The sequence below is a fragment of the Podarcis cretensis genome, assembly GCF_951804945.1.
Source record: "Podarcis cretensis genome assembly, chromosome: 8".
NCBI lineage: Eukaryota > Metazoa > Chordata > Lepidosauria > Squamata > Lacertidae > Podarcis > Podarcis cretensis.
The window spans coordinates 55,112,998-55,136,268 of record NC_137177.1 but is presented as its reverse complement, the minus strand read 5'-3'; the positions used below and the strand labels follow the sequence as shown (position 1 = coordinate 55,136,268).

The window sequence follows — 23,271 nt, the reverse complement described above, 5'->3', positions numbered from 1 at the left end:
TGCTTCCTGGGTTGCCCTCATAAATCCAGCACCTTTGGAATGCACTCGTTAAAGCATCTCTCTCTCTCTCTCCTCTGCAGTTTGATCATTTTCTCCCCTTTTATTGCTTAAGCGTAGAGTTCAAATATAGCTCTTGCGCTGCCATTCCCGTTCCTCTCAACTAACGTGACTTATAATTATCACCACCAATTGAAATGAATTACTCCCACTGTGCTATTTTGGAAACAATAGAAGAGCAAGCTGCTACTTGTTTTCAAAACGTCAGTTGCTCCAAAGTGACATAAACTTTGGCTGCAGTCGATGGGGACGATGGTGTGCATGCAAAAGTTCCTATGTTCCATCGCCAGTATCTCCAGATTGGGCTAGGTACTGGATTTGCTTATCTGTGTGTCACCTTGCTCCCAGTCGTGGAACACAAGAAGGTTTACATGGAGTTTCCAGGAAATTTCCCATTCTAGCACTGAGATGCATGCAGCAGTACATGTACGCCCCTCCAGTAGTGTGAATTCATGATGGTTTGTGCTCAGGATGCTATCGGAGGAGTTACACGCAATCTCCACTTTCAGTACTGTTTGTGTCTGCCAGAATTTTGTGGTGGACAAACTGATTTGTTTCCAGTTGGTGCATGTCCCATTACATTCTGCTGAAATCCTATAACTTTTCACACTACAAATGGACAATGGTAATGGTGTTTCTCCCACTTCTGTTGCACTGAAGTGAAAGAATGCCCCCTGTCAACAGCAAAAATGCAGTAATATTGGAGAACGACTTATAAAGTGGAATGATGGATGGATGGTCCAGTATAAATCCACCACTACAACTGTGTCAATGAAATGCTGCAGAACACACCTGCAAAAAGTTTCTAGACCCCCCCGACTTTCTAGCTTATCATAGTGTATCAACCATTTGACTTTGCTCCTCCCCTGCAGCAAGTGGGATAAACAAATCAGGATAAACGAAACAACCCCTTGTATTATGTGCAAACCAGGGATCTAGTTTCTTACAACCTAAGAAGCCATGATCAGCAAGCCAACAACAAACCATAGCTTCAGGTTGGCTAGTAATCATGGCTTGTTAGGCCATAGAGAAGGCTTCTTCAACCTTGGCCCTCCAGATGTTTTGAGACTACAATTCCCATTATCCCTGACCACTGGTCCTGCTAGCTAGGGATCATGGGAGTTGTAGGCCAAAAACATCTGGAGGGCCGAGTTTGAGGAAGCCTGCCATAGAGGATCTGTTTTACATGCAGAAGGTCCCTGGTTGAAAGCTGGGAAAGACTGAAAGAGCTGCTGTGGACACGGACCAATGGTCTGACTCAGGCAGCTTCCTATGTTCCTCAGTGCCAATGAAGCACAGTCCCTGGTTCATTATGCCAAGCATTCCTAACTTGTTCACCCCGCTCCCATCAGGGGAGGAGCAAAGTAGGAGTGACTGGAGAGTATGCTTGACTAGTGTTCGTGAAGCTATTGGGGAGGTCACAAGCAATCTCGCTTTCAATACTATGCGAATGCAAGTTTTGGAGTGGTGACACTACTTCATCTCCAACCTATGCATATCCTGAATATCACAAATCTTCTGGCGTCTTTTTTGTTGCACTACAGGCCCGTCAAACAGCAAGTATGTGATAGTATTGGGGAAGCATTTCAAAACAAACTAAAACAGTATAAATCGACCACTTGCACTATTATTGTGCCAAGAACTTGTTGCAAAATACACTCACAATAAAAGGTAAGTCTGAAGGGGGTTCTACATTGCCCCTGTGCTCTCTTCCAGAAGTGTCAACAATGGTTTCTTTTCCAACATGTCTTCTGTAGTCGAGGAAGATGCCCCTAGAACTGGGCAGTCTTGGAAGTTAGTGGCCTTGCTTGCAAGGATTACCTCAGTTTTGCTTTGTTTTTTTCCTCCCAGAGGGTGACGTCTTTAAACTCATTAGTATTGCTAGGAAAATCTCCAAACACAGTTCCTTGCAGGCTGTACAAATTACTGCTAACTGACCTTGCATCTATTAAGCAGCAAATAGAAGGGATTACTGGTCAATTATCAATCCACGGGAACATTCCAATTGGTTTATAAAGACATTAGCAACGAAGAAGCTGTCAGCTCTCGCCCAATCACAGCTGCAGTGGAAATGAAGTAGCAGTTGCTCTGCTTAGCCAAGATATATATTTTTTTAATTTAATAAATATAATAATAATAATAAAGTACTCTGTGTTAGGGTGGAGGGACAACACAAATTGTACATTATGAAAGTCAGAAGTAATAAGCCTTTCATGATCGGTCACCATTGCAGTCAATCACTGGTTTGTTAGCCTGTTAAACATTAACTTGTCAACTAACAGATCCAGTTGTTTATTACTCTAAGATTTACACACTCAGGCAAGGCTTAAGAGGCAGCAGGCCAAGAACAATACTGGTGAAAGAATCCACAGAAAGGAAAACTCTTTCTCCGCAATACAACAGCCTTACCCATGTTACAGAGAATAGAAATAATTGAAAACACACACACTACGAGAATGTTATAGCAATTATTCATATATGTTACTCTATATCCACTTTCAAGAGTCACTGATAACTAAATTAGGGGATAAGTTGCAGGATCTAATATATGCTCACACACCAAAGCCCATCATCAAGCCTACATCCCCAGAGTGGCTGGAGAAACCCAGCCGGATGGGCAGGGTAGAAATTGTTTATTTGTTTGTTTGTTTGTTTGTTTGTTTGTTTGTTTGTTATTACATGGTTACAAATACATGTACATCACCTTGAGCTCATGGAGGAAAAAGGAGAGATACAAATGCAAAAGATCAATCAATCAATCAATCGATTGGTTGATCAGATAGAACAGATACACAGACACCCTGGGCAATCGGACCAAGGTAGCCCCACACAGATCCTAGGAGTAGAAATAACCGTTATATGGGACAAGGCTGCAAGAGAAGGAATTTCACTAATTGATTCAACACCAAATCTCTGCCTTCACATTCTGGGTCACCGTACACAGCAACATAACCATATCAGAGTCAACGCTCTCTGCAGAATAGAACTATTGCCCCCTACAGAACTATGGTGGAAAAATCTGTTTGAGAACAACAGGCTTGGACTGTCAAGACTAGCGGTGACGGGTAAATATTAAATTCACGGCTCTCCATCCCAGTTCTCAAAAGATTTACAACTTTAAAAGCTATTAGCTTAAGTAGACTAGTGAATTCCACCTGTCATGAGTGTACATGAAATAGGAGGCAGACTCCAACTGCTAAGACTCAAGTTATAAGGAACTACATAGATCAATGTCAACAAGTTTAATTGTATACCTAAATGCAAACAGGAAGTCAAAGCAGCTGTTGGGAGAAAACTGGTGTGACGCGTTTTCAGCAGCAAGCATTCCCAGTGTTAAGGATCAAGGTGCTCCACACAAAGGTAAACTGGCAGAGACCTTGCTCTGGGAATCTTTCATTGCAACAGGTCTACAGTACACATATTGCGACAGCATTCCTTCATTGTATGAAGGACTCAGTCATCCACCGAAGAAACTCTTGAGATCAGGTATTATATAGTAAGCTGTGTGCATTTGGCTCTTTGCATTCCAGAACTGCCTCCAACAGCAGTCATTTCATCTGGCTGCAAGGCCCCCTTCTTCGGCCTGACTGGGATCAATTGCCATTTAACTCTTCCCCTCACTGGCAATCATTCCAACTGGCTGCCTCAAAGAGGTGAGACAGTGAGGCTCGCTCCATCAACTTGGCTGGGGCCAACTGTCATTTAACCACTCATCTCCCAGGACTCATTTGGCAGATGTGATAACTTCAATTTGTTTCTCTTCTTCCTTCCTCCCAGGCCCTTCCCCCTTTTGCACTGTTTATTAAATTGTAACCTAAAATCTAAAACTATGAACTGCACTGAGCTCATTGGCAGAAATCTAGCAATCTGCGAGGCATATAGACTGGAACAATGGAAGAGAGAAGAGAAAGCACAAATGTATTAACTTCCATACTTCTACAATTAGCTCTGTGGCAAAGGCTTCTTGAAAATATTAGAAAGAAAGAAAGAAAGAAAGAAAGAAAGAAAGAAAGAAAGAAAGAAAGAAAGATGCATATAGAGGATGCCTCTTCTGACCACTGACATAATTGCCATAATGGTCCCACAGAAAGATACAAGGATCATTATGACATTCTATTCAATAGGGCTAATCGCCTCTGCTTAATCAACCTATTAGCAAGTAGCAACAGTTCTGAAAAGTTTCCTTGGATTTTCAAAATGAATGGGTTACCGCCACGTTCTGCCAAGCAGAGAAACACAAGGTAGCTATTGATCAAACTGTTCAGAGTAAATTGGGAAACAAAGGCACTTTTGTAAAGGTAATGCTATCATATAACACTACACCAAGCACATATTCTGCCAGGTTCGCTCCCCTGCTAGGGAGATCCTGAGCTTCTGGCGCTCCCAATAAGGGCCAGACAAACTGGAGAGATATCAGTATTTCTCAGGAAGCTCTCAGCACCTTGAAAAACAGAGTCCCGATTTAGCTGAAGTCACCTTTTTAAAGGTCTGAGTGTAGAAATACTTCAGCAGAGCAGAGTCTCCAGTTACAGACTTCATAAAGGATCACAATTTACATAGGCATTGAAGTTCCAGCTTCTGCAATCATTAGGACAATATATGAAGCCATTCACTTCTGAAGTAGTCTTTTTTAGAAGTGTAATTTCATATGCTCTCTGCTTTCTCTTCCATCTTAACTGAGAGACTGAGTCTCTGCCTGCACTCCTTTTCACCTTTCATATCAGTTTTCTCCTCATTATCTCAGTACTGATCTTGGGGTGAGGTCCATACCACATCAGCTTCTTGCAATATTCCCAGGGAAGTCACTCACAAGGGCTTCTCTCTAGGACCCCTGCCACTGAAGAACCTCACACAAGTGGGAACTATAAAAAGTGTGAGAGGCAAGAGGGGTGAGGATGCCTGTAGTGAAGGAGGAACCTGAGAAACATAGAGAGCTACCTGCCTCCATGGAAGTTGCCCATCTCTAGCAGAGATGGAGAAATCTGTGGTCCTCCAGATGTTGTTGAGCTCCAGCTTCCATCAGCCCCATCCAGCATGGACAATGGTCAGGGATGATGGGAACTGGAGTCCAACAACATCTGGTCACAGATACCCCATTCCTGACATATAGAATATTGTCTCTTTTGGCGTGGCTCTGCAGCAGGGGTTGTTAACCTGGTCCCTACCGCCCACTAGTGGGCATTTCAAGATTCTAGGTGGGCAGTAGGGGGTTCTATGGCACAAGCTGAATCCTCCTTCCATCAAGCACTGGTGGGTGGTAAGGAAATTTTACCATCAAGAAAAATTAGTGGGCGGTAGGTATAAAAAGGTTGACTGCCCTTGCTCTACAGTGTCTCTAGGAGAGGCCTTTGCCATCACCTGATGGTACCTGGTATGAAGCCGAAATCTTCAGCATGCAGATGGTCCTTCCCAGTTGCAAGGAATCATTGTGCAATGCCAGTACCAACAGAGACACCTAAAATGTTTGCTTCAGCTGTTAAAGGGATGCTCCCTCTTCAGTAACTTCTACATTCTTTGGCTAATCCATTCCAAGTGCTTATGAATCATTCTGCATAGCCATAACTAACCCTTCTACAGCAATCTGTGATGAAAATCTAAATGTTGTGAGAACTTATGTTCCTTCATGCAGCTCAATCTAATAAATAGAAGTAATAAATACGTCATTCCTTGTAGAAAGGATGGTTGATGTTTCAGAAATGATTACAAATTCAACAAAATTGCTATGGAGTGGGTAAGCTGGCAGGGGGCATTCTCGAGAAATGGTTTGGTTCACAGTAGCTTTGGCCAAGCATTATCTGAAGTCATGGAAAGAGTACTTCTAAAATTGCATATAGAAGCAAGCAGAGCCAATGGCTGAATTCGGACATTGCACCAAACCATGGTTTATGCTAACCAAAGTTAACAACCTACCATCATGGTTTATGATCCCATACATTCAACAGACAAATAGTGGTTTGAAGCTTCTGGTCTGCTTTTGTTTTCCATTTTCTAATCCATATGTTCACTCCAGTCTGCACAGTGCAACAGTCTCTTGAGCCAGAGGAATGGCCATTGTTTATTTGTTTGTGAATCTAGACACAATGCAAGACACAGCTAGCACAAACTAGCTTCAAAATGTGGTATGCTATCGTGGCTTGGCAGCCCATCGCAAACCATGGTTTAGTGAGCTTACATTGGTAAAAGCAAATCATAGGTTTGGTGTAACATCTGAACATAGCAATTAATAGTTAAGGTGCCCCTCAGGCAGAGGTTTCCAGTCCTTGCACTGCACCAACCTTGCTACCACCTTGCCCCCCCCCTTCCACCTCCTGGTAAGCAGCAGCAACGCAGGCAATGGGAGGTCAGGTGAGCCCCACCAACTGCTACTGTTCAGGCTAGAGACCTTCTGCTTTAATGCCTTCTACTCCTAGTAAGGGCGGGGCTGTGCTGAGAAGCATGCTAAATGCACCCCTTTCACCCCTTGTGGAGGGTGACTGTGTGAAGTAAGGAGTCCACTGTAATCATGTAGACTCCCTGCACATTTTAGAACCCTGACTGTCCAGAGTTTGTATTAATCCATAGAAGTACAGCTTTGCTTTTGTTTTTTTAATCAGTGTTGTGTAAGTCACATAAAAAGCCTTAAAAAAAACCAGAACCAATATTCCACATTACTTTCCCAGTCAACAGGGATGCTACATTGGAAGATGAAGCATCTGACAGGACCATAACAGTTTAGCACGCCTGGGCAAGAATCTGTGCAATGTTGTGAAAACATGTAAAAATCTCCTTCCAAAGTCAGAGCAGCATATTATTTACAAAGAAAGGAAAGCAGGGGAAACGGTACAGAGCTGAACCATGAATTCATATATGAAAAATTGCCCCAATAAAAGAGAGAGAGAGATGTTAAATCACAGCTATAATAATAATAATAATAATAATAATAATAATAATAATAATAATACAGCCTTGGAAATAGGTATCTGTGGGAACCTGGAGAGCAGAGATTTGAAAGGTTTTGCTTTCTTGGCTCCTGATCAGCAGGTTAATTATAGCAACTTTTCAATCCATTTAAAGTGCTCCTGATAAGGGAAGCTGCAGCAAACATAGCTGAGCTCACTTGTCTCTCATTCTCCCCCCACCCCTCCGATATCCAGAAAGATTGAGAGGGTCAAATAAGTGCTTACATGGGAAAGTGGGGGAGGACGCGCATATGGTTTTTGGGTGCCTCTTTTGTGCACCGACCGCTTAGCCTTAGGGGTTTTAAAACCGCACTTAAGAGCGAGACCCGGTTTTCGTATTTGCTTTACCCACCTTCACAGCTATAACTGTAGACAGCCACTGTTGACCCTTCAACTAGATTTTCATCGTGGTGCCAACTCACAGCCATTTTCCCCATTCCAAAATAAGGCTCTTGTTTCAAGAACGGCATTTGTTGTGGATCCATATAATTTAATAAAGACAGGTTGTAAGATGTTCTCTCTTTCAGATGGCTATGGTCATTCTCTGGGACATGAGAAGGGCTTTGATCTTGCAGAATGGACCCCATCTCTGTAATGGAAGTAGCATAATCCTGATGCCTATCAATGACAGGAGAATCTTCCATTCCTTTTGTTTCGGCCAAATTCTGCTCTTGCAAAGCCTGGACGGATTCTCTATGCAAGTAGCAATTAAGTTTGATTAATGCCTTGCAAGCCTTGGATATTTCAGGATGGGAATAATTTATTTCATAACCTTCCACAGGCCAGGGGACCGTAAATAACCTTGTGTTCAAATATTTGTAGGTACATCCTGGGTTTCCAATTAATATACGAGATACCGGGGTAACAAAATCTTTCCCTTTGATCCTTACAAGATCTTGGAAAAAACAACCATGCTTTTGCAAAGTCAAAAAAGCTTCCTGAACTTCTTCATGGACCTCTTTGGGAATCTTCTCAGCAGTTCTGAGGACGAGTTTTGAATATTTTGTCTTCCACTAAAAAGAAAAGAAAAATCATGGATATATTAGGAATATAAAACAGTTGCATACTTGACGTGTTAGTTATGGCTTATCAACCAAATAAATAAAGAGAGAGACTTCTTTGGAGGAAGAGGATCAAGACCTCAAGAGAAAACCCACACCGACTGAAGATTTGGAGGAGCCATCAGTAGTCCAAAGGCAGCCTGAAGAGTCCCATCTCACCAATGCTTTTGACTCCATTTTAAACCCTGCCTTGATCCCTGATTCTCCTTCATTGCCACACACACCACTGACCTCAGAAGTGTAGGCAGCAATAGATCTGATGGACAGCTTAAGTCACCAAAATGTCCACCTGGATAATTGACACTCAAGGGTCTACTCAGGAAAAGGGTGAAGACCCAACTGCAATCAGTCACCCAGTAGAAGCGGAGCTGGCAATAGGTGGGAAACCATTTCAGACCAAGGGTCAAGTTCCCTTCTGTGGGGCACATATGAACGGTGAGCAGGGCCAGAAGCAAAAGTGAGCAGGCCAATGGGTGTACCATAGCCCAGTTTTGTACACACCCATCTCTGTCCTCCATCCAAGCACAGAAGAGATATTATCAGATCAAGCACACACTCCAGCCAGGCGAAAACTCAAGGAGGGTGTGAAGTAAAAGCAGTGAGGGGTACGGATGAAGAGGATGTGTAGCCCTGAAAGAGTCCCAAGGGCCAAGCAGAGAATTCTAAGGGTCACATTTGGCCCCTGGGCCAGGGGCTCCCCACTCTATTGTTTTCCTGCTAGCAAAAACTCTGCTAGTTTTTGAGCTCATTAAATCTCCAGCTCATTCACATCTTCCTGGCAAGGCTCCCAATCTGACTCCAGCTCCACACCAGGTGGAGTCCTCTTATTATGTTGTTACAGTCCTCATCAGTCCTCTTATTATGTTGTTACAGACTCACATTAAATGCATCTTCGTTTTTCAAAATAAATTAAAATCAAAGCAGTTTATAACAAACATACATATATACAATAAAAATGTCAAAAATTAAAATCAGAGACCATCAACTAGCTATCACAGACTGACATTTTCTTAACTATGTGCATAAGCTTGGCAGCCTAGAAAAGTTTTCAGCGGAAATTTAAAGATTAAAACCAAAGGTGCCTACTGCATCTCTACCAGCAGAGCATAGGACCGGGCTGGTTTCTTACTACAGTCACAAATGAGCCTCGTCAACTCTGGGGACAACCAACGAGGCTTCTGTAGATGACTGCAGTGACTGAGCTGGGATACAAGCATTTAGGCAGTGCCTACAGTACCTTTAGTTGTTCAGGTCTTTGTAAATTAATACAAGTACTTTGAACCTGGCTTGGTAGTAGATGGATATTTAACAATGGTGTCACATGTTGTCAGTCATGTGCGCCATCTGCAACTTGGCTGCCACATTCTGACCAGCTGGAGCCCTAAATAGAGTGCATTGTAGCAATTCAGCCTTGAGGTTACCCACCCATGGACTACGGTGGTCCCTTCCCAAGAACGGACATAGCTGAAGAACCAGGCGGTGAAAGGCATTCCTAGTGACAGAGGACACTTATATCCAGGAGTACCCCCAATCTACACATCTGCTCCTTTTGAGGGAGTGTAACCCCCTCCACAAAAGATAATGTGCCTGTCTCCCAGACTACTGGAACATGGGATTAAGATCTAGAGATGTGTTGGAAACAGACCAAATTTTCAGCAATGGCCAGCAATCTCGGCATTTGTTGGCCTTGTCCCACCAAGGTCCATAGGGTCTTGATTGAAAAGACAGCGGTTGTGTGAATCTGTCTCAAGAAACAGGAGGAATGACAAGAAGATAGTGTAAAAACAAAGGAAAAGTCTGCAATGACACATCTATGGGGAAAGCATGCCATGCTTGTTCAAAGGCTGTAATATTTCACTCTCCTGTTAAAAACTGGGAGTTAATGCGTTCCACATTTTAATGCCAGCCTAATGAGAGGCACATTACCTTTTGGCTTGTGAACTAAAGATTACATGCTTTGAAAGTATTTTATCAATATATCTTAAATGGTGTCGGCGGGGTTTCTGCTCTTTAAAAGCACCCTAAAAATGTTGTGCTTATTTTTATTTTAAAAAATCACACATTGGTATCTCAGAAGAAGGAGGAGGAGGAGGAGGAGGAGGAGGAGGAGGAGGAGGAGGAGGAGGAGGAGGAAAAAATTCAGGAAATGGAAACACATTTCCAACACATCATCTCAGAATACCGGTCGGTCTTCTTTAATTCTCCAGCCAGTCATCCTGCTATGTCCTACATCAGGAAAGCATTAAGAGATCAGAAGACCAAGAAAGGGGGAAAGAAAAAGGGAAAAAAGAAAAACCCCATGGAACTCATACTGGACACTTTTACTGATTGAAGGAACAAAAAAAACAAAACAAAAATCCTGTGTAGTTTGTGCTTTATCTCTGACAGCTAATATTAAAGGTCACCTCACTCGTCATGCAGATAAAAGCAGTTGCATGACTGGACACTTCCAAAAAGCATACAAAACATTTCATGCTTAATTTTTTAACATGTCCATTATCCTAGAACAAAATTTAACACACCCATAGAAACTTGAGGCCCCACTATGTATTTTCAGCAATCTACAAATCATAAAGCCTGTGCTTGAAGGAGCCAGGATGACCTCGTCACTCAAGTGACAACAGCAAACCGCAAACCAGTGAGGTAATCTCTGGATAAACAAGTTGGCACTTCACTTCTACATTATAAGATAGTAACATTTCACTCGAAGACCTCATTTGTATAGTGTTGATGTTCCTAAATGCACGTTCCTCTTCAGAGACTCATGACATAGTTCCAAGTATCACTAAATCATCGTGCTAGGCTTTGAAGAGGTTTCTTCTGAAACAGCTTCTTTTCTATACAAAATTCATTGCTGTGCCCTACTGCTGCATTAATTTTCTCTACTGAAAACGGGCCACATTTGCACACCATGACGGACTATGTTTTAGTGCAATGTGAATGAGCCAGAACAAGGGGCAGTGAGCCCTAGACCTACTGGTTGAAATGTGATTTCAAACTGGCTTCTTTGAAGCACACCATAGTTAATGTTCACTGTAGTTTGTCAGTCTGGACAACACAATAAACTACAATTTAGGTAAAAAAAGAAGTAAAAGTTTTTGAACTCCTCCTTCGGGCCACACAACAGAAGGCGAGGGAGGTGTGAAAGACTGAGACTCACTGTGAATCATTATGGTTTGTTCATGTCACATTAAACTATGGTTTTGCACCACACACAAATATAGCCAGCCTTCAAGGAAACCAGCCCACCCGTCTTCTTCTACTGCTCCGACAGGACCCCCCAATCCAATTCTATTCCTGTATTATTCATATTATTCCTAGTTGTTGTGGTAATAATAGTAGTACTAGTAGTAGTTGTTGTCATGCCCTCTGTCTAAGGAACACAAGACAACTTACAAATAAGAGCACAGCTTTCTATCACACCTGGCTATTTGTCTACTCTTGGCTAGTCTAGGCCATCAGACTTTTTCATATCACCTTCTATCCCAGTCTTCCCAAAGCATGAGTCCCCATATATTGAACTACAACTCTCATCATCTCTTACAATTGGCATCTAAGGATGATGGGGATTGTAGTTCAACAGTATCCGAGATCCAAAGATGGGAATACTGGGGAAACTTTTTAAAATGGAGATGCCAGGCAGGAATTGAAACTGGGACCTTTTGAATGCAAAGCATGTGCTCCACAGTTGAACTATGGCCCTTCAACTAAGTTGTTTGTGGTTCAGTTCTACAGCACTCAGTTTGAGATAAAGGTGTGTTTTCGTAGATAAAACTTGGCATGGAACGGAAGAGTCACACACCAAGTTTCAGAGTTCATAGTGTTCCCACAACACACATACACACACACCCTTTGCTCTGCAGCTCACAGGTGTATATAGACTGGGTATCCATGCAAGTCCAACTTCATTCAGCTGGTCCACAGCTGCATATTTATGAATTTGTTGTTCAGAGGCAGCACATCCACCAAATTAAAGATTCCTAATGATTTTTAATTGCATTTTCACTGCCTCTTTGATTTCTTGTATTTTACTGTGTTATAATTTGAATTCTATGGAATACAATGTGCAAGAAAAAAAAAATTAAAAATTTTCAGTTAAACCTCATACCGCATCTAGCATTGTGCACTATAATGGCTACAGGCAGAAAAATCACTAAGTCATGTGCCAAGACCCTCAGCTATTTTCAAATGGTCCATGAGAAAAAGCCATTTGGGAACCACATCTCTACAGTATTATACTTCTGTTGTGGTTTTGTTGTTAATTTTTTAAAATTTCTATGTCTTGTTGTGAAGGTCACTGAGAACTGTGCTATAGGAAAACCTATAAAGTATTATTAATAAACCAGAACAAATAACAGGAACATAGGAAGCTGCCTTTTACTGAGTCAGACCATTGGTCCATCAAGACTGTGTTCATGGAAGACAATCTTACTTGGCTATGAGTGATTGCCAAAGAAGGAGAAGAAGACCATCAAGCTCAATACTGTCTGCACCAGTTGTTCCCAAGCTGCTATCCTCCAGATGTTTTGGACTATAACTCCCATCAGGCCTAGCCAGCATGGAAAATGATTAGGGATGATGTGAGCTGGAGTCCAAAAGATCTGAAGGACACCAACCTATCTACACTAACTCAGCCAAGGGAGTTGGGTTCAGATCCCTGAATCCAAAGTGGCAGAGACAGGTACGAGGGAGCACCCAACGCAGCAACGTGACTGATCCTGGAGTCCCAGGGAGAATTCTCTTTTCTCACTGGCAGCAGCTCTCAAGGTTTCAGCCAGAGGTCTTTCCCAACCTTGCCTAGAAATTGTGGGGGTAGAGCCAGCGTGGTGTAGTGGTTAAGAGCGGTGGACTCGTAATCTGGTGAACCGGGTTTGATTCCCTGCTCCTCCACATGCAGCTGCTGGGTGACCTTGGGCTAGTCACACTTCTCTGAAGTCTCTCAGCCTCACTCACATCAGAGAGTGTTTGTTGTGGGGGTGGGGAAGGGAAAGGAGAATGTTAGCCGCTTTGAGACTGCTTAGGGTAGTGATAAAGCAGGATATCAAATCCAAACTCTTCTTCTTCTCTTCTAGAACCCAGGACCTCCTGCATGCAAAGCAAGTGCTCCAGCACTGAACTACGGCCTTTCCCTTGAAAGGCATAATGGATGTCATCTGAAAATTCAGTGCTCTAACTCAGGGAGATGTAAGAACCTTAACCTTATTTTAACAATAAAGTAGAAAGAAGGTACAGAAACTTCATTTCCTTCCTGTATCAGTGGGGGAGAAAATGAGATTATTATTTTTTAAAAAGATGCTACTTTGTATGCATCTTTCGGCCACATGTCAATACAAGAACGTTGACATGGCTATAATGTTGGAACGCCTGCTGAAGCTGTTCAAGCTAAATAAGAGATTCCTTTTTATGTCTTTCATCTCACTCAATATGTTCCAACTTAGTTTGACTGAACTCACCCAAGTCTTTCCATGTGTTTCTCATTTGACTGGGGTATTGTCGAAGAGGGACTTTAGCATATTCTTCCGTTTCTTTAATAACAATCCTTCTCTATACCACTTTGGATTATACTTGTGCGTATCATTTTCAGGCTGGATTTTCTTTTTTCTGCATAAGAGTCACAGAACTGCATGGCCAGGAGGGCCAGAGGGTTATCAAACTCAAACCACACACTTCTGAAATATGTTACACCTCCAACACACACACACAGATCAACCCATATAATCCATATAATAGGGCATCTCCTGAGCAGATAACAGAAGCAAACGTGACATACTTACCACAATACTTGAAGAGGCTAGCAAGTAAGGCCCACAAAGAGCAGTTGACATGGTGAAAGCACACACACACACACACACACACAAAGAGAGAGAGAGACCACAGAAACAGAAAACTAGGTGTCAGGAAGCCTGACCTTTGCAAGTGTCATGGATTAAGTCTTTAGGGCCTTGTCATTGTTCTCCAGGAACTGAATCTGTGTACTCTAGAACACAGCCTATGCTCACATGAAGCTGTGCAATTTCGGAGAAAGAATGGTGGTAGCATGCACCTCCTCCTCCTCCTCCTCCTCCTCCTTCTCCTCCTCATCCTCACTGGGTACGACTCAGAACTAGCACGTTCATGCCAGCTTTTCCTCAGTAATTTTGTCTTCTCTAAGCAATGAACTAAGGAATTCAAGAATAAAAATAACAAACTATTTCAAGTAGTAAAGGAATATTTCCTGGTATATAGAACACAAATCTTTTGAACTATTACCAGTTGATGGAAGCCATCATCCTTTGGTGTCAAATATGGAAGCCAGCTCTCTCCAAGTTCATCAAGGAGTTTCCGTTTCTAGAGAGGCAAAAAAAGATAATTTACATTGAGTTTTGAGTTGGTTGGTTGGTTGAAGTCATAGGCTTGCTAGGTGTTAGAACTAATTCACTGCTGTCCAACACTGGATTCAAGTTTTGGAGGGGTGTTTGGCAAGAAACCCTCCATGCCACACCTTCTTTAGTGAGTCTACCTCCTCACCACCATTGTCACCAGCTGCTCCTTTCCCCCCATAAATGCTACCATCTGCTTGCTGGCCACATAGGAAGCCACTGAGAAAACAGCAGCATCTACTGCTCCTCCTTCTCAACACTACTGTCATCTATATGCCAAAGTAAGAGTTAGACAAAGAACTTGTAGAGGAAGAACAGACTCAGAGGGCTCTTATCACTGTATCTCCTGCTGGGATGTAGGACCTTGAAAGATGATTGACCATGCCCACCTGCCCTGTTCCCATCCATCTTGGTACATCAGAAGTAACTCCTGGTATTGTTCAACCACCTCTTACTGGGGAAAGAGAAGGGAGTCAGAATCAGATTTTGTAAACTCCACTTCTACTTCCAATTGCCACTTAAAACAAACAGCCTACTTGGTGACTCTGCAGGGACAAAAAAAGAGGGAAGGGGTAAAACATTAAGACTACAATCCTAAACATACTGGCTTGGGAGTAAGCCTCATCAAAATGTGGGCCTTGCTTCTGAGTAAATGTGCACAGGACTGGACAGTGAAATATCTTATAAGGAGCCCTTGCAATGCAACCCTGTGAAAGTAATCTCCCTTGTGTTCTATAGAGTTTGCTTCTAGCTGAGTGTGTATAGTACAGTAATACTGAAGCCTCAGTGTGTGTTGTGGTTGCAACTTGGGTGACTGGGGCTAATCTCTTGTTATGCAAAAGAGTAAATGAAAGCAAAAACAAAAGCTCCTGTTTATGACGAAGGATCCAACCCAATTCTTCCCAGCTTACATCTATGGTTTTGTTTTACATTCCTTTGCTTATCGTTATTTTCCGCATCACGTTACAAGACTAATGGATTTTTGAGTTTTACAGTACTTATGGAAATGGCATTTCTCAGGTTGAGTCATTAGCTCAGAAAACCCTGGTGTTGCCCTATCCGCATTTCCTACATAGCCTCCACCAGCTCTGTCTACCAGAGCGGGAGGGAATGTCACCCAAAAACCATGATCATTTACCCGCTCTAATCAAATTGGTCTTTGCCTCATGTGGATCAAGAATTATATGCTCAAAGGAAATTTAGCTTTTGCATGGCATGTCCCAATCAGACTTTGTTTTAACTTGGTAAATCGCTAAAACCTGACTGGAACAATGTAAATTCTTCTATGAAAGAATGGGAAAAATTGAGTAAGAAAATAACAAGATGAGGACTAGCAACACAGAGTGCATTGAGCACGCATCCTGATTTGCTTGCACAGAGTTTAAGCAGAGGTTAGCCTATGTCTGGTCTTTATTGAGTACTCTGATTTGTTTGCAGGTATGTAATACAAGACTAATTTAAATGAAGCCATCAAAATAGAAACAGAGTTAAATGCATCCTTCAGCCTTAAAACAAAATAATACGAAGCATTCTAAGACATCTCTGTAGTACAAATGTGTATCGTTTTCATATCAATTTATCTATCACAGCTTTTCTAAAAACAACAACAGGGAATTACAGTTTTGCAAGGGTGCTGAGTATTTTCTTAGAGCTCCACAGTCCTTTTCACAGAATGACAGAGTTTCCAGAGATCCCTGAGCAAAGGGCATAATGATTGGCAACACTAGCCTATGCATATTTACTGGGAAGAAAGCACCACTGTGTTCAGTGGGGCTAACTCACAGGTAAACATGCACAGGATTGCATTCTAAATCTGTAGTGGAGATAGTCCCAGAATGATTTGTTGTGCAGGGCGCTCAGAACACAATTTGCCTTAAGATGATGATGACGATGATGATATTTAAAATGGGGGGGACACCCTATGCCCTTTTAAAATGTGGCTCTTTTGGGGGGGGTGTTATTGGATTGTTGTTTTTATTTTGATTATATATATTGTGGTTTTAATGTTGATCTCTTCTGTGAACCACCCTGAGACCTCTGGGTATAGGGCGGTATATAAATTCAATAAACAACAAACAAAAACAAAAACAAAAACAACCACCAGAGCCTTACAATCAAAATGAAACACAGCCCCAGCCCTTTCCTTAAAGACAGCCAGTTCCCAAAAGCCTGTTAGAACTAAAAAGTAATCATCTGCCAGTGGAAGGACGATGAGGAGGGAGCCAGGTTAAATTCTTTAGGAAGGGAGTTCCAAAGTCTGGGAGCAGCCACCTAGATGCAATTAGCTGCAATAACATTGGTTTTTCTCTGCTTTATTGCCACTATGGATACTGGAGGTTGGGCCCTTGTGGTCATTCAGAGTTCCAGGAAGAGTAAGTCCGCACAGCCTCCCACCACATTTTTTTCAAAAACAATGCATGCCAGCACAGTTAACAGAACAGTCAGTCTTTCTGAACCACAACCAGGTAGCGTTGACTAATCCATCCAACGCTCGCTTAACTGCAGCTCACTGATTCTAAGTGGACTGACAACCACAGCATTAAAATTTATAAAACAGACATGTAGCCTGATCTCGCTGAGTTTACAGACTTCTTTGGGGACACATTATGAAAGTGACATGGAGTTGCTGGTGAAACCAAGCGGAATGTAACTTTAGATTAAGCTGGCAGGCAACACATTAGTGCATTCTGAGATTTCATATACTGCCCCTCAATGAGGCCAAACTTGGGATTCACAAAATATTTAGGGGTCTGCGTACCCCTGCGTACCCCCAGGAAAAAGCACTGTGTGTGTGTTAGTTTTGAAAAGTACTGCAGTTTAAAAATCTATATTTATACTTGCACACTTGGATGTTTGCATGTAGACACAGTGAATGTAGCTATATTAACATTATTTATGGCATTAAACACACTGAAATGATAAGTCTGGTTTTGCTAAGCCTCAAGCAGAGTTCACCAAAACTTCTTTTTTTAAAAAAAGGCTCATTCTCATGTTTGAACAATAAAAGGATGTTGAGCTGGTAGAGAAAATAATTCAAACGCATGGGGTAGCAATATATATACTGACAATTTCTTTGTCAAATGTTAAGCTCTTGGCAAAAGCACACAGCATTAAAATGCACTCTGGAGTGGAGGTAGTATCAGCTCACATTTGATTGTCAGATCTGACTAAGCGAATGCTCTCCTGCTTGATGTGCAGACAAATACACACACAGCTGGGTGGTATAACACACTTCTCTTCTCATATACACGGAGCTGTCACACACGTGTCAAATACATCAAGTTACTTGCAAATTCCTCCAAAACAAAATGAAAAGCGGGGGTTGGGAATAAAGGGGAAAGAAGAGGGATGGGGGGGGGAGAGAGAGTAGCTTTGCCAACTGGCTTTGCCAACTGGTGCTTTAAAGTGTGTTGTGTTTACAGCAACCTCAACAGGTAAGTAAAAAGCTTGTAGAAATGGCAACTTCCTCCACCTCCAAGGAGACATGAACAGACCAGTTCTGTGCAGCCATTGAGGGAACATGAGTAATGGGTTAAATATGTGTTTTAAACACATCTGGGAGCACACAAGGAGTTACTACAAAAAAAGTGAGGGTGTGGCAACCAGAAGACAAGCTGGCGTATGTGTATGTTTGGTCCTGTGTATGCTCTTGACTAGATGGTCTCTTCATCCCGTCTAACTCTATGAGCTGTTCTCTCAGAACAAAGCCCACAATGGTATCCGCAAGGGGGGAAAAGACTTGTTCACACAATGCATAGTTAACTTATGCAATTTGTTCCCACAAGATGTGGTAGTGGCCCCAGGATTAGATGATTTAAAAAGGAGGTATGGGGAAATTTATGGAGGTTAAATGCATGGACAGGGGGATGTTGCTAGACTGCAACTGCCATCATCATTGGTCATTCTAGTTGGGAATCCAGCACCACCTGGAGGGCCACCGCTTCTCCACCTCTGACCTACACTGACTAGCAACATCAATCTCGGGTGTTGGGCTGGGTGTGGGGGAATCTTCCCCCAACCCTAGTTGAAGATGTCAGGTATTCCTCCTTGGACTTCTGCAGATCCCCTCCACTGGGTAGTTCAGCCAACGCATGCTTCTTCTTACATTCTCAATCAGGAAAAACAGGCACTGCAAGGAGAGGCAAATTTCTTTGCCCAGGTGCTTGAAATAAGAGACTCAAATCACCATGCAGATCTTGGGTGAGGGATGCTGAGAGTTATAGCCCAGCAACTTCTGGAAAGCCACAAGTTCCCCACACCTGATCTAGATGGAAGCACAGCAAACAAAAACATGTATTAATCCCAACTTGCTGAAATACAGCCAACAGACATTAAGACAGGGTGAATGGGCAACGTCAAGCTTTGCTCAGGAAAAACTGCCATGGGGTGAGTCTAGTGATGTGCTTGCATTTCGCTCGTAGACTAGAAACACTGCTGGCAACAGAATGTGTTGTTCCTTCCTCTCCACACCCCCTCTGAAATGTCAAGACTACACAACACAGATGTGAAATGCACCAGAATCTGTTTGCCAACATTTGAAATGGATGAACACTTGCTTCACCTGTGCAAACACAGCTATAATAGAAAGCCAATAAGGCTGCTGCAAGACTTGGAGCAATGTCTTGGCCCATCTCAGTATTAGCACACACATTTTTAAGGATAAATAATACAAGTAAATGGTTTAGGTTCTGCAAAATCCTTCTCCAGGAAGAAGCCAGTGGCAGTTTGTTGTCAGGTATATACAAAGCAAGATTGCTAGGAAGAAGCTGCTTTATGCTGTTACATCTAACTCAGGTGTGGAGAACATTTGCCCTGTAGGCGAACTGGTCGCACTTGCAGACCTGGAAACTGGAAACCTCAGAGGAGCAGAAGCTAGCAGTGGGGCTAACAATCTAAAGCTGGAGTGAAGAAACTATGGCCCTCCATATGTTGGTATTCTACTACTCCCATCAGCCCCAACTGGCACAATTGTCTTGGGGCATCACATTAGTGAAGGCTGATCTAAGATGAAAATGTTTGGCAGAGAGACCACAGTGAGGGGAAACATAACTTCTTCCTGCTAGGATCTCTCTCCCATTAGACCACCCTTCCCCAGCCTTGCGTTCTCCAGATATCTTGGACTACAACTCCTATCTTCCCTGTCCATACTGACAGGGAGTCAGAGCCATTTGGCCGGGGTGGACCACCACTTCCATCATTCCTGACCACTGGACAAGCTGGATGAGGATGATGGGAGTTGGAGTCCATCAGCATCTGGAGGGCCACAGATCCAAGCAGGTATGAACTGTGTCAGATGCTTCTCAAGGAATCTGCATAGAATGAAATCTACATAAATTGCCAAGTAGCATAGAAGCAATGTGTTCCAGGACACAGACTGAGAGACACACTCCAGCCCAAAATAATAACCCTAAAGCAGTTTTCAACAGCATATACACCTTGAATGAATGAATGAATGAATGAATGAATGAATATATATATATACACACACACATCTTAAATGAAGTATGGCCACAATCCTAAATCATTGAGCACCTTTCCCTGCTTCTCTGCAGTCCACGCAATCCAAAACTACAGGTATATTGTTACCAAATCACAGTCTCCACGGTTGATTACAAGGTGAAGCGACTGTAGAATCCGATGAATATTAAGCAAATATTTTTAGAAGGAGACGTGGCACTCACATTTTATTTATCTTCACACCAGAGAGTTCCCAAATGGTAACAAGCTCGCATTCTGCCGTGATGGCTTCTTGGCACAGCTACCTATTACAGTAATGAACTTCATGTGTAATTTTTCAGCTTATGTTTGATGTTATTGCAGTGTGTGTACTTTGTGTCCTCCTAGTTTACCCTCTCTGTTCAGTAACTATTGAAAATGTACTTGCACCGGCTTGTCTGATGGAAAGTCAATCATGCTAATAGCAGAATAACTATTCTGCATATTGAGATTCACTGAAGCTTGCAGGCTAAGTACATCACTGATTGACTCTTGTTACAACGGGCTATAAATGCAAGTTGCTAACCTGTTTTTAGTTCAAACTTATTTAAAAAGAAATCTTCCAGCTTGGGAGGGTTTGGGGGGTAGTTCTGAAGCACATTCTCTAACACAAATGCATGAAGGAAATGCTTCATAACATGGGTAGGCAAACTAAGGCCCGGGGGCTGGATCTGGCCCAATCACCTTCTAAATCCAGCCCACAGACAGTCCAGGAATCAGCGTGTTTTTACATGAGTAGAATGTGTGCTTTTATTTAAAATGCATCTCTGGGTTATTTGTGGGGCATAGGAATTTGTTCATTTCCCCAAAAGAAATATAGTCCGGCCCCGCACAAGGTCTGAGGGTCAGTGGACCAGCCCCCTGCTGAAAAAGTTTGCTGACCCCTGCTTTATAGCAAGTCAAACCATTGGACCCTCTCTTCCAATATTTTCTATTCAATAGGTGAAGAACCTCAGACCCAGGGGTCACATGCGGCCCTCCAGACCTCTCTATCTGGCCCTCAGAACTCTCCCCAGGTTGCAGCCCATAAGAAACCGGAAAGGATCTGAAAGTAAAACTGTTTGGGGAACTCAGAACTTTTCACTTGGGAGAGAACTTCCCAAGTACCTCTATGCTCTGAAGCATGCATGCACACAGGAATGCCACTGCTTTAGGGAAGCATCAAAACATTTGGGATGTAAGCAGACATTACACCAATCTTTACCACCCCCCTTCAGAGCTAGCTGCATGTCTAGCACAACCAACAGATGAAATAGGGAGGAAAGTCTGCCATGCCTATGGAAGCAAAGGGTAAAGAACAGGAATGAATCTGCTGTTATACACATTTCAAGGTACAAAGATGAGCAAAATCTAGCACAGTTAGTACAAAAAGCACATTCCTATCATTTGGTGGCCATCTTTCTAAGAAATCTAAAGCATCAGCATTTATAGTGGAGCAACCATCTACCAACTGCATAACATGCTTTCTTTCTATCCAGGGATAAAATAGATTTGCTTCCCCTATTTCAATTCCTCACCTCATAAATCAGCTGGCCCACTTTCTGGTTTCCACTGAGATACACAGAGAGAAAGAAAACTTCTAATCATGCCTATATGCACAATTTGCTTGCCCTACGTAACTGTGCAAAGAATTAATATATGCATAGAAACAGCTCTGCTACATGTGAAAAATGGTCTTCATTAGAAGCATTCTTTCACAGACCCTTGCATCCGCAATGCTGAAAGTCCCCCTAATTGCCATTAAAAAAATATATCCAAAAGAGATGTTATTTTAAACACACATACACGCAAAACCTGGCACATAACAGTAGCCATTAATGAAATGGAATAGCCAATCTCCTTGTCTAGCCAAGTGTTAGATTTGTCACGTTTGATTTAACCATCAAAGTAATTATAGTAGGAAGCTAACAAATGATAAACCATTCAAACATGGCCTCTCTTTGGTGGGCACATGACCTCTTGCCCTGCCAAAGGATACCCTATAAAATTAAACTACTGGCAGGACCATGAACGCCTTGACAGCATCATCTATCTTCAAGATCAGAAACTGGTGGCCCTAGCCAATCACCACCCCTACCCCCAGTATCTCTCTCTCTCCAGCCCCCGCCTTTCTCACACTTTTCCACACACACCTAAGGTAGCAAACCAAAAGCAAAAGGAGTGTGTGGGGAAGTGACTATGGGTAACTATGGCAACAAGCCTTGCTAGGCTGGTCATCTCCTCCCATCCTTAAAGCAGTCCTCTTATGAAACTAACTAATGTTGACTTAACAGATTTAATGGAACAAAAAAGAAAAGATTATTGTACTTTACAACCTAGGCACCACAGAAAAGTCTATGCTTAAGGTGGCCACCTGCCTAACCTCTGAAGGTAGGGGCACCTGCAACAGGGTCTCACAACAACCATGTGAGGTAGGCTTTGGCTGATAGAAGCCAACTGACCCAGGGCCACCCAGTATGCTTCATGGAAGAGTGGAAATTTGACCCTGTCTCTCTTGGCCCTAGTCTGATACTCCCAACCACTATACCACATTATCTTGGAACTGTGTCAAGGAATAAAATGAAAAAGGCAGAGAAGACCTCTATGTACTAAAGTACTATGCCTAGAATGGAAAGTCCTTACGAACGACCTCGTTAAATTTCTATGTGATTGTCAATCGGGGTTGGGAGTTGGTTCCTTTATGACTTACACATCCTCTATGCCAAATATTGTAATTACTGCTTAGAGGTTTCTTACAACCAAGTAGTTTTTTTTAAAAAAAATTGTTAAATAATTAAATCAAATTATATAATTTAGAGAATTATATAACCTAATCTCTCCATTAGGCACTTCATTCTGTCCACAGTATTCCCCCCCCCCCACTTCTTCCTCAAAAATGGAATAAGGGATGCACACCAAACAACTTCAGCTATCGTCATAAATCATCCAGAAAGTTCGCAAATTCTAATTGGCACACCAGTCTGTTTGGCACATGGAAGAGAAAGTTCATCCTTTGGAAGGAGAGAGAGAGAAATCTCACTCTGAAGCAACATAGCTTAGAGTTGGAGGGGGTGGAAATACTATGTGCCGATAGCCTTCTGTCAAATCAATTCTGACATACTGAAATTATTACAGAGATGGAGCCAGGCTAAAAGATTAATGCTCAAAGAAAGTTGACTTTTGGCAACGAAAAAAGTGTGATGAGTCCTTACACTAATGTAAGACTATTCTAAACAGTGCCTGCACTGACAGTTAGAGTTCAGAGGTAGAGACAATTGAAAACAGGAGCCTGCTTCCAATCTTGCACTGAAATGGAAACAAGAAGCCCCTGCAAGGGGGCAGGGTGGGGTGGCGGAGAGAAACAAGGCAAAGAAACTAATG

General features: G+C 42.5%; 1 protein-coding gene across 11 annotated transcripts in view; it reads right to left on the bottom strand.

The window, feature by feature from the left end:
- Window positions 1–23,271, bottom strand: part of FTO (FTO alpha-ketoglutarate dependent dioxygenase) — a 269,303-nt gene that overhangs the window by 206,283 nt on the left and 39,749 nt on the right. For all 11 annotated transcript variants that reach the window (XM_079988834.1, XM_079988829.1, XM_079988826.1 and 8 more), the window contains exons 2-3: window positions 14,306–14,383; window positions 7,348–8,008 (exon numbers count right to left, since the gene is read on the bottom strand). In XM_079988834.1, coding sequence (XP_079844960.1) covers window positions 7,348–8,008; window positions 14,306–14,383 — 739 coding nt within the window. The remainder of the gene's footprint in view (window positions 1–7,347; window positions 8,009–14,305; window positions 14,384–23,271) is intronic.